General features: G+C 35.1%; 1 protein-coding gene across 3 annotated transcripts; it reads left to right on the top strand.

The window, feature by feature from the left end:
- The first annotated feature begins 2,168 nt into the window (after positions 1–2,168).
- lnpk (lunapark, ER junction formation factor) lies at positions 2,169–11,196 on the top strand. Of its 3 annotated transcripts, none has more exons than XM_051113433.1 (14): positions 2,169–2,222; positions 2,608–2,656; positions 2,746–2,787; positions 4,049–4,236; positions 5,643–5,701; positions 5,904–5,944; positions 6,071–6,154; positions 6,271–6,322; positions 6,406–6,618; positions 7,918–8,023; positions 8,166–8,236; positions 8,593–8,757; positions 8,959–9,045; positions 10,599–11,196. In XM_051113433.1, exons 2-14 carry the CDS (start codon positions 2,630–2,632, stop codon positions 10,778–10,780), a joined length of 1,317 nt encoding a protein of 438 aa, XP_050969390.1. In that variant the 5' UTR covers positions 2,169–2,222; positions 2,608–2,629; the 3' UTR covers positions 10,781–11,196. The 3 variants fall into 3 exon arrangements, with proteins under 3 accessions (XP_050969390.1, XP_050969393.1, XP_050969391.1); XM_051113434.1 differs by lacking the exon at positions 2,169–2,222 and adding an exon at positions 2,236–2,373; XM_051113436.1 differs by lacking the exon at positions 8,959–9,045.
- The last annotated feature ends 1,580 nt before the right edge of the window (positions 11,197–12,776 follow it).

The following is a 12,776-nucleotide window of genomic DNA, read 5'->3' as shown; positions in this document are numbered from 1 at the left end:
AATTTCATTCTTGGTCTCTCTGTGCCTCTCTCTCTTTCTCTCTCTCTCTCTTTCTCTCTCTCTTTCTCTCGCCGCATTGCAGTAAGGTAGTAAATTAGAACCCTCTCTCTTTCAAATTTAAATTGATTCCTTAACAAAGAAAGCGGAAAAAATAAATTCAGGTTTACTCATAGAACACAAATGCACAAAACACTCTTGACCTATCTGACCTCATCTCAAACTTATCTTATTTTCCTAAAATTTTATATTTACAATTTCTCTCACTCAACAATGTAAATTGCCGTCTGCATAAAAAAGACACGGGTTAGATCAGACTATAAGAATTTTCCTGTTAAAATTCACAACTGATAAAATGTACAACTGATAAAATGTACAACTGATAAAAAGACTGACTGATCAGACAAAATCAATAAAAATAGTTTTAAGTGGAAAAAAGCATTACGCTTGATTTTGCAGCCTCACTTACCATTTGATGCAAAACCGACCTATTTAAAATGCCTTTCCTTGTATTAAACAGACGACATTAAAAGAATAGATTAAAATAAAAAGGAAGACAAAATTAATTAAAAAAAAAATTCAAACAGGCTGCTCAAATGATAAAGCAGACAGAAATGCAGACAGACGTCCTCGTACTGAGCTTTCCTGTGCAACAGAGCGCGTGGGAAGGAAAGAGAGGGGCCAGTATTACCGCGAGCCCGTGGCGCGTCTCATCTGTGATACCCAATGACGGACGCGCGAGGCTCGTAAAAACCGTTTTACAACCTGAGCTGTAAATCAACTTTTGAGCTGGGAAGAGCTTAGAAACCGCAGATTTTCTTCCCCACAGTGGCGTTGCCAGCTAACCATTTACAATCCACAAAAACGAACAAATGAAGGAAACAGAAACGCCTGAAATAGCTCAAAATACAGGGCGAAGTCCGGTAAGATGGGCAGCAAGTAAAGTATCTGTGTACAGCTCTTTGTAGCTATGCTAAGTCAGACATCTATCGTTTTATAATAAATAAATAAATAAATAAATACATAAATTAATAAATAAAGAAGAAGAAGAAGAAGGTAAAATCCCATGTCCCGTTAAAAAAATCAGAAATTCCCTGTTAACACTGTGCTCAGCTAAAATGGGTCTGTCTGTACGCATGACTTGTGAACAAGGAAACAAAATCTCTTCTAATAAATGTAAAATATATTCATATAATTTTAATTACTATTATTGCCTTTCATTTATAGCATGTTATTACAAAAAAGAATAAAAATGCCAATACGATAACCCTAACACTATGGAACAAATCTGTGTGTGTTTGTGGTGGGAATTGAGAGAGACCGAATGTATTTGTGCATGGGTGTTATACGAACAATTTATAACATTATACAATATTACATTTCCTAATATTAAAACTCACTTGCACGAAATACGTGCATGCGCAAAAGAGACACGATGTATGGCTCTAAACATTTTTTATGCAGCATTCATCGCAATACGTCTTGACAGCTGTAATACAGTTCAAATATCTTTTAAATTATAATTTGCGTAATTGCATTTCCCCACAACAGTAATAAAATAAGCATGGGTTTATAAATGAGTGTCTATGTGTGTATGCACATAGATTATGGATACTGCATACAGTAAATATGACAGGTTTAAACTGAGATTCTTTCGATAGTTATTATTATATGAACAATATAAATTAAGGGAACCATCAAAACATCTCTTAAATGTCAGCTTAGGCTATAAAGTGGTTCATTTTGGGTGAGGGGTCAGACCCCTCCCAAACCAGGGATTTATCTTCCTAAAATATGTGCCGGGTACGTTTTACAGTTGTTGCATAGTGTATTGATACAAAACCAGTTTTTACAGCTAAAAATCCTGCTTATATTTTTACATTTAATTATTTACACATTCTACGTATGCTAGGTTTATTTATTTCATTGCTTTCTTTCTTTCAGTTATTTGATTATTAATAGTATTGTATTGTTGTAGTGTAATTTCTGATAATTATCGTGCAAAAGAGGACCTTAAACGTAGGTTTATACTTTTATGTAATTACATTACAGTTTTTAAAATTAGCTGGACTGATCCATGCAGTCAATGCAGTTTAAAATATTTTGGTGCAAGACTTTTAATTGTACACTAGGGGGCTTTTATTTTGAAAGTTCAAATTAGCTTCCGAAAACCTCTGGGTACGTCACCGTTACACGTTCAGCCTCCGACCCATCTCTGTAGAAAGGCAAGTTAACGAGTGAACTCTTGCAAATTATTGTCTTATAATATGCTTCACCTAATATTAACCTAATGAACATATGTTTAAGTCACCCTGCTTACGACTTTAAGCGAATTTGATCCAGGACAGTTTTAGATCTGGCGAGAAAGCAGGGCAGGTGTGTAGTAACGTCCTCTGCAAGAATTAGAGTTGCATTATTGTCTTATTTCTCAAATAAATATACTTACTCTTGGTATTCCTTTGGAGTTTGCTTCTCCTACCCACGTTGGTGATAAGATGACTGACCTCAATTGCAAGCGAGGATTGTGTTTCTTAACATTAATGTGCAGATGCATTAGAGGGTGTGGATGTGTTGCGAGGGTAATTATAATGTTTTGGTTTCTGTATTAAGGTGTGGATTTGAAGAACTGACAATGGGAGCCATAATTTCACGGTGGAAGGTGAGTAATATTTTCTCCTTTTTCCCCTCAGTCCAGTTCTTGCACAAACCTATTCTATAAACAATATTGTTATTGTTATGCTCCACCAGACTAAACCTTCCACTGTGGAACTTCTAGAGTCACTGGATAAGGTATGTTCCTCACTGTTGTCCTGCCCTTTCAAACACCTCAGACTTCTTTCAGCCATTGTGACCTTATCACACATCACAGAGCCGTATGTCATCATCTGAACCCTTGTACTGGCTGCATTTCCTTGCTTTACTCATTCCTGGCTCGCCTCCTGAAGCCTCTCTCTCTGTCTGGAGACTGTATTGACAGGACCATCTGTTCACTGAGCTGCTGCGGTTGACCTTAACTGTCCAGTAGTGGTCACTGCTTTGGTTTAGAGTGAGCTGTAGGAATACACTTTGCAGTTCAAGAGTGCTTTACGTTTAATTTCCCCTGTACATTCAACTGTAACTAACAGAGCTTATATTTGCCATTTATTAGTCACATGTTCTGCATTAGCAGGGTCAGTCGCTCAGATTTATGTTGGGCATAGGTTTTAATGGTGTAACATGACACATGGTGACAAATCTGTTTTTCATGCCACCATATAAACAAACATTAAACTTACTTTGAGGAGTTATTCCTACCAGACCTGACCTTAAAAATTATTGTTAGTGTAATCTGATGTAGTCCGAGTCAGGTTCAGTCATGTTAATTAATAACTTCTTGAATGAAACCAATTAACCCTGTAAAGCCTGACATATTGAATAACAGTCAGAAAAACATCAGTTTTATTCAATTTGGTGCATGTTGTTGTTTATTTAGTATGAGGATAAAAATGTAGCTAATAATGTAAATTAATTAGATTTTTTTTCTGTAACAGTATTACAGACTACTTACATGAAATGCATATAAACTATCAGTTAACCCTCTATATCTGCCAGTAGTGTCCTAGAAAGGTGATAAATACTTAGTTTTTTCTGATTAAAGCTATGTTGTTAAAAACATAAAATGCAGTGCAATACAATGATGGTTGAGAGATGCGCAAATAAAAGATAATCAGGTTTTTCAGTCCAGTACATCTTAATAACAAAATAAAATATATTTTTACATTTACTTTACTCAAAGCAAAAAGACATGTGTACCAAAAGGTAGACATTTTTAGAACTAAACTAAAAGGCAATTTATTCTCTAAAGAAGTGTGAATCAGTCAGATAAAATGCATGTAGTAGATTATGAATCTACTACAGAAATTTATGAATTAAATATGATACAGTAGACTTTATAGAGTTAAATGAAATGTTATTAAGTTAAGCATTTTAGGTTACCTTACAAAGCATTTTTTCAACATTTAATGTAATGACATTGGTAATGATCTTACAATATTGTGCTATGAATCCACAGGACATAAAGGACCTTGAGGAGTTTCGTGCAAAGAATCAGCGTTTGCTGAAGTTGTGGGTGGGACGACTTCTCTTCTACTCATCTGCTCTGTACCTGATCACATGTCTGTGTGTGTATTACCTGTACTTCCCTGAGCAGTGGACTGCTCGGCTCATCACTGCCCTGCCTCTGCTGGCCTTTCCTGCACTGTGAGTCCTGTGTTTTATGCATGGATAATTACATTGTATTAGGCATGATTATTGTATTACAGCTGATGTTATTACATCTGTTTACATACATTATGTATTATGTCACATATGTACTGTTGAGGTCAAAAGTTTACATACACCTTGCAGAATCTACAAAATGTAAATTATTTTACCAAAATGAGAGGGATGCATGTTATTTTTTTTATTAAGTATTGACCTGAATTAAGATATTTCACATAAAATAAGTTTACATATAGTCCACAAGAGAAAATAATAGTTGAATTTATAAAAATGACCCCATTCAATGCTTGATTCTTAATACTGTGTTGTTACCTGAATGATCCACAGATGCGTGTTTTTTTTTTGTTTAGTGATAGTTGTTCATGAGTCCCTTGTTTGTCCTGAACATTTAAACTACCCACTGTTTTTCTGAAAAATCCATCAGGTCCCACAAATTTCCTTGGTTTTTCAGCATTTTTGTGTATTTGAACCCTTTTCATCAATGACTGTATGATTTTGAAATCCATCTTTACACACTGAGGACAACTGAGGGATTCATATGCAACTATTACAGAAGGTTCAAACGCTCACTGATGCTCCAGAAGGAAAAACGATGCATTAAGAGCTGGGGGTGTAAACTTTTGAACAGATATCATGATTTTTTTTTTTTTTTTTTGGCCTAAATACCATGATTTTTTTCAATTAGTACTGCCCTTCAGAAGCTACAGAAGATACTTACATGTTTTCCAGAAGACAAAATAAGTTAAATTTACCCTGATCTTCAAATTCAAAAAGTTTTCACCCCCCGGCTCTTAATGCATCAGTGAGCATTTGAACCTTCTGTAATAGTGGCATATGAGTCCCTCAGTTGTCCTCGGTGTGAAAAGATGGATCTCAAAATCATACAGACATTGTTGGAAAGGGTTCAAATACACAAAAATGCTGAAAAACCAAAGAATTTGTGGGACCTGAAGGATTTTTCTGAAGAACAGCAGGGATTTCGACTGTTCAACTGTTCAAGGACAAACAAGGGACTAATGAACAACTATCACTAAACAAAAAAGCCTTCATCATTCAGGTAACAACATTATTAAGAGTCAAGTGTATGTAAACTTTTGAACAGGGTCACAGAGTCATTTTTATAAATTCAACTATTATTTTCTCTTGTGGACTATATGTAAACGTCTTTTATATGAAATATCTTATTCAGGTCAGTACTAAATAAAAAAATAACATGCATTTTGTATGATCCCTCTTATTTTGGTAAATAATTAACATTTTGCAGATTCCAAACTAAACTGTATGTATGGCATTCTGCTTGGTTTAGGTAGGTCTATGTTATTACATTGCATTATTGATTTGTTAATGTGTTCACTTGCTTAATTTTATATTCTCTGTCTTAATAGAGTGTTGCTAGTACGAAAACTGCTCATCTTCCTTTTCTCCAAACGTACAGAGCGAAACAGTAAGTTTGTCATATATTGTTTTTCTTCATTCTTTACTGTTTTCTTCATTTTCTTCATCTATTGTTTATTCTCTGCTGTAGCTGTGTGCTTTTTACCCAGAAATAATTCATAAATGTGTTTGAAAATTTGATATAAAAGACCAGTAAGTCTATCAGTGAATATCTTTATAGATTGACTAATTTATGGTGTCTTCTGTTTCAGATGAAAAATTAGATGATTTAAAAACACAAAAACGGAAAATAGTAAGTGTGATTTCAGACACATTAGAACAGCTGCCCAAAAATTAAGCTTGTTTGTGCCTACTAATATTTCAGATTAGTAAACTTCTTCATATGTACCATAAAGCAAATGAATTATGTTTTTCTCAGCTTGAGGAGGTGATGGAAACGGAGACCTATAAAAATGCTAAAGTCATATTAGAGAGATTCGATCCAGAATCTAAAAAGAAAGCAGTAAGTACAGTCATATGTATTATTAAAGCTTGAAAATTACTTTGAAAACAGATGTAGGGCTTTATTTTTTAGCTACTGAGATAGATTAATACATGCTTTTGGTTGTATGCTTATAGGAAGCAGAAGCCACTCCAGCCAGACCCCATATGACCCCTAGACCAGGACAAGGTTTGTATGTGCTTAAGTTTTTCATTATGTGCTGTGTGTGTTTACTGTATGCCTAATGCACGCTGTACTCTCATTATATCCAGACCTCCGGCAGCGGCATGTTGCAATGTCTACTCCTGGTCCAGTACCCAGTCCCATGTCCCCAGGAGGAGCCACACCACTTCGCGGTGCCCCAGGAGGGCCTCCAGAGAAAGGGCTAGCTGGGGCTGTAGCCAGCCCAACAGGAGCAACCCAGGCAGAAACACCACAAATGATGAGAAGAAGCATGAGTCCTTATTCACCAGGACCTGGATCAGGTTCAGTATACTTATAGTGGATATACATTGTGGATTATTAAATGAAAAACAAATAGTTGTGGCTATAATAATATATCATGTGACCATACATTTGTTGTATTTTGTATTTAATGGGTTTTTAATTATATAATGCATTTACCTGTTTATTGAATATTGATGTCTTTGATCATACAGTATAAATGGGCATGTGTTAGAGTGACTTTTGGTTGTAATGCACTATAGACCATTTCGTCAGATGTAAACATACTGGTCCCGATACACTTCCTGTTTCTTTTTTTTTTAAAACTTTACACTAACATCACAAAAAAATACATCCAACATAACATTTAACTGGATGAAAATGTTACATTAGCACCTTTAGGATGTATTTGTATATGTGAAATAAGAAAAAAATAAAAAAAACAAAAAAACAGGAAGTGCTTCTGGACCAGTGTTGTTTACATCTAGCGAAATGGTCTATTAAATATTATATAATAATGTTAAATGATAAATGGCCAAAACTAAAAATATAATTCTATTTTGTGTAAATAAATTAAAACATTATAATATTACAATAATTGAAAATCATTATAATATTACAATAATTTTAAATACTACAAGTAAATGTATGCATTCCAACATAGGAACTGTACAGTAAGAAAGACTTAGTGTTAGTGCTTTTAAAGATTCTGTGATTCCAGTAAATTAAAATGGAGAACTAAGGGAAATGAGCATGCATATTTTTTTTTCGTATTGACTGATTTTTTTTTTTTTTTTTTGTTTAGTATGGTGCATGCCTAATTTTATGTCCATCATGGAAGTGTCCTTTTTAAAATGATAGTTTGCCTATAATAATAATACTGTCATCATTTACTCACCCTCATGTCATTCCAAACCTGTATGACATTCATTCTTCTGCACAGTACGAAAGATATTTTAAAGAATGTAACCATTGATTTCTGTTGTATGGACAAAACAACACTGAGATGTTCTTCAAAATATCATCTTTTATGTTCCACAGAAGAAAGAAATTCGTACAGGATTGGAATGACATGAGAGTGATTTAGAATTTTCATTTTTAGGTGAACTATCCCTTTAAGTGTGGATAAAGGCATTCACAGAGTTTAAGCCTGTATAAAAATTCCTTACTAGCATCTTACTCAAGGATTAAGGCATTTCTCACTAAATCAGTATTTTCTGGGGCTTAAACACAAACTGAATTAATAGGCTTCTTACTGCTTTGCCAAATTTGATTTTGCCATATACTGCTTGCTTTTCCTGTGCATTGTTAAAGTGTTGATTATGCTTTTGATCATTTAGGTATGCGTCCTCCTGGTCCACCTCTCGCTCGACCCATCCTTCCACGAGAGCGCAGCACTGTGGACAGAGTCATTGAGTATTTGGTGGGAGATGGACCTCAGAACAGGTATTACACTGATACAACATACAACCAGCTTGACATACAAGTTAAGAGAAACGCACTGAGCACTGCACTGGCCAGAATTATGTCAGTAAATGAGAGAATAATTTGTCCCTTACACTCCCCGCTTTTATTCTTATACTTTCAGATATGCCTTGATTTGCCAGCAGTGTTTTTCCCACAATGGTATGGCTTTGAAGGAGGAATTTGAGTATGTAGGTAAGAACCTGTCAGAATCAGTGTTGCCAAATCCGCAGTGTTCTCACAGAAATGGGCTACTTTAATATTGTTGCGGATTGTTTTTTAACGGGTTGAAGCGAGCCATCACATCCCCTCAGAACGTGATTTTAACTCAGAAGGACCCCCAGGAATGCAGTTATGGAGCCATTTTAATAGCCAGTTTCCCCGGAAACACAACTGGGTTAATTTTGGCCATGATTGGGCAATTTTTGAGTAGCAATTGTGCTGGTTTTATTACACAGACCTGGCGACCCTGGCCAGAACACAATATGAAACTGGGAAGTTTTTTAATATGTTATGAGCATTTTTTTTTAATGTGTGATGTTTTATTACAGCGTTCCGTTGTGCTTATTGCTACTTCATGAACCCTGCAAGAAAGACACGCCCCCAGGCACCCAGACTCCCAGAATTCAGTTTTGAGCGCAGACTTCGCTCTGAATCTCCTGAAACACAGTCATCTGCCGCCACAGAGACACCAGAGGACAGTGACGCCCCTGAAGGTATTTCATGCTGCTGACAGCCTCATTATCAAGACCTCATAAAATAATTTTGTCATCTTGTCATGCCATGTGTCATTCAGTCTGAAAACTGCAGCTGGAGAGCAAACAACTTTGAAAGTCAAGACTGCAGTTTTGAGGAAATCATTCACATTTATCATTTGTATGAATGAATGTTGTATTTTATTTGTGTGTTTTTTTTAGACCGTATTGTCTCAGCTCGCTCAACTTGTGTTTCAAACTCTGGCACCCCCTGGAGTAAAGTTCATAGTTTCAAGAAATTTCCCTCAGGTCCCAGAACCTACACACAGACACACTTTATTTACACCATACAATACCATTCAAAAGTTTAGGGTCAGTATGATTTTTTTTTTTTTTTTTTTTTTTTAAAGGGTCTTATGCTCACCAAGGCTGCATTTGTTTGATCAAAAGTATAATTTACAATTATAATTTACAATTTAAAATAACTGTTTTATATTTTAATATACTTCAAAATATTTACTATTCCAGTCTTCAGTTTCAGTTATAGGGTTTAGGTGCTTAAAGGGATAGTTCATCCAAAAATAAAAATTCTGTAATTCAGTTAATCACCCTCATGTCGTTCCAGACTTATAAGACCTTTGTTCATCTTTGGAACACAAATTAAGATATTTTTGATGAAATCCAAGAGCTTTCTGACCCTCCATAGACAGCAACGGTATTACCACATTGAAGGCCCAAAAAAGGTAGTAAGAACGTCATTAAAATATTGGTTCAGCGTGCACTTTTTGTGTGCAAAGGAAACTTAATTTGTGTTCCGAAGATGAACAAAGGTCTTATGGGTTTGGAATGACATGTGGGAGAATAATCAATGACAGAATTTTGATTTTTGAGTGAACTATACCTTTAAGAAACATTTCTTTATTTATTTCTATTATCAGTGTTGAAACGGTTGTGCTTCCTTAGAAAACTAAACGTAAAATTTATTTGAAATAATGTTTTAATAACTTTTGTTGCATTATCTATGTCTTTACTGTCACTTTTGATCAATTTAATGTGTCCTTGCTGAATAAAAGTATTAATTTGTTCCAAAAAAAAATTGTACTGACCCCAGACTTTTGAACGGTAATGTATGCACTGCATGATGCTTTGGTGCTGAAGTAATCTCTGCTTCTTTGTGGGTAACAATCATAATCTCAATCATTTCCTATTTAAAGGACACTCTCTTACACAAAACCATACAAAACAATGACTGTCACCATTACAAAACAGGAAGGTGTGTGTTTGTATGTGTTTGTAAATGGCTTTAAATCATACCTGTACATATGAAAAATATCTTCTAATATGTGATTTGAAATGTTATGTCTGTTTTATGTCTGTTTTAAGAGAAATATCCTGCATTTCCGACATTCAGCTTATTTTTTGCTTTTTGTTGAAAAAGAAATTGTAACAAAAAGATTTTGAGCTTTTGCAATATGTGAAACAACTAATGTTAATATTGCAAAATATCTGCAAAATTAATATTAGTTTTAGCAAGATGGTCAGATACTTGGTAAAATGTCTAAAATGTTGAATACCTCTCTTTAAAAAAATCTGAACTGATCTTATTTCCAGTCCCTTGCATGGTTTATTGTCTTAAAATTCTTATAATTATTAATTTGCTTGTTTACAGTCTTGATAATGCATGTTGTGCTTCTTTTAAACATTTATTATCATACTGAATGAATAATACAGCAAATTCTATTCTTATTTTTAATGCAATAACAGGCCCTAATATGCACACAATCTCACAAGCAAAACAGTGCCATGGCTTTTAGCAGTATACATCCCTAGTGGAAATTATTTTAATTATTTCGTTTTTACAGATGACATAGAAAGAACTACAACTGCGGAGCCTCAGGACCCTACCGCTGAAGATCCACCTGCTGCACATGAATCCGAGCAAGAAGAGGCACAGTCTCAACAGAGCCCGCCCCCCTCAGAAGATGTCCAACAGGAAGAGGCTGAAGCTCAGGAGCAACAGCAGAAAGAGGATGAATCAAATTAAACTGTTTGAATGCAGTTTAAACATGTTTTTGATCAATGCCGTTCAGCTTTTGGTTTTTGGGATGTTTGGTTTTGAATTTACTCTAAAGCATGTTCATCTTAGTAATTCTGGAAGCTGATAAGAGTTATTACTGCTAATTTATTTATGCATTTACTACAGTGTTTACATATAATGGGCTAAATATCATATCACATTACAGTTTGTAATACTAATGGTGCGGTGTGCTCCCATCATAGTGGTGATGTCACCCACTACAGTACCTGTGTATGATTTGTTTATGAGGGTGATTTCACAAAACTGCAATTGCTAAAGTCTTAATAGTGTCATTTTACAGTGTTAGCATTCAGTTGCATAGTAAATTAGGGCAAAAACATGTAGCATAATACGTTTTAAAGAGTTTAGCTGTCTTTGTGTTTACAGAACTATTTGAAACTGCAAGCTGAACAAAAATACACTCTGCCAAAAGCATAGTCCTTGTAGGGGGGGTGATGCTTTTTTTTTTGCCAAATGCACTATTTTGATTTTTAAATATTTATTTTTTAGTTTTGAATTATTTTAATTGTTTGTGTTTTTTCTGGCCAACTGTTTGTTTACTTATTTGTGTATAATTTAACTGTCGTGTGCCTTTCTGGTTAAGAATGTGTCTGGGACTTACTGCACAGTTTACAAGAGAGCAAACTTTGTCAAAAAAAAAAAAAAATTAGTATACATACATAGGATGTTTTCTGCATTGATGTTTACGCTTTACAAGTCAACTGATGCCAGACATGACTCTGGCATTTATTTGTCAATTACAAAAATGATGAGAATGATAATTTTGTAGTCAATTGTTCTTCTGCATTCTACATTTCATTTTCATGTTCGTTATGAATTGAACACAAAATTCACGTGCTTTGGAACTGGAATGATCCACTTGTTCTTGTTTGTCAGTATTTGCAAGTTGTTGTGCACATTTGTTGTCTGTTGCATTTGCAGACTGGATTGTGTGCATGGTAAATCCAATAAAATTTCTTTTTCAAAGAAAAGTGGGTTTGTTTGGTAGGCTAACAAAGTATTTTTTTAAGAATTAAGAAGCACAAAATAGAAAGACTAACTGAATTATTTCTGGGGCCTGTACCATGCAGGTAGTTGAACAAATTCAGAGTTACAGGATTAGTTTCGAGTTGACAAAACCAAACCACTCCAATCAGGTTTTGTCAGTACCTTGATGCTGATCATCAACTTTCTTTGTCAACTTTGAGTTGATACAGGCTTTGTATTTATTTACTACTAGTGACCTTTCATTTGGAACAAACTGGGGGACGTGTCAATTTGCCCACATCTGGTCTGATGTCAGTTTTAGATCTCTAACCCAAAACATCACCTGTCCCAGAGCAGGTTAGCCGTGGAGTGTAAGTTGCTGTGGCAATGAACGCCACTAAAAGCCAAGCCACTTTCATGGTACCTAAACCCCAGGATTGGTACAAACTAAACTGAAATTTACCTGGCTAGCCAGCTAATCTGGCTTCATGGTACAGGCCCCGGATACACATGCTAGATAAATAATTTTGTGGCTATAAATAAATAATACGTGCTTCTGAATCGTTGTGACAAGATTTAGTTAATTACTAGGGATGTGACGAGATCTCGAGATCTCTCGCGAGATCCGATGTGGTTACAATATCCTTGCAAAACATTCTGCAGTGTTTACATTAGAGCTGCACGATTAATCCTTAAAATATCGCGATCTCGATTCAAACACCCACGTGATCTTATTCCTGAATGGCAACGATTTAACTGCGTCTATTAGGACTGTTCACATCGGAGTGTCAGTGGAGCGTGAGAAGCCCGTTTTGTCGCTGCCCATGTTAATGAATCAGAGGGTCTGGGTAAATGTGAACGCAGAAAGAGCAACACAGTCTTTTGAACCACATTATAATCATTATTTCTGTGTTACAGACATTTAAATAATAAAAGTACTGGAATAAAAGTTTATAGGTTGGGTATAAACACTTAC

Source organism: Labeo rohita, chromosome 6, assembly GCF_022985175.1.
Source record: "Labeo rohita strain BAU-BD-2019 chromosome 6, IGBB_LRoh.1.0, whole genome shotgun sequence".
Classification (NCBI taxonomy): Eukaryota; Metazoa; Chordata; class Actinopteri; order Cypriniformes; family Cyprinidae; genus Labeo; species Labeo rohita.
Note: the sequence above shows the minus strand (reverse complement) of the source record. Positions and strands in the feature narration are given on the sequence as shown.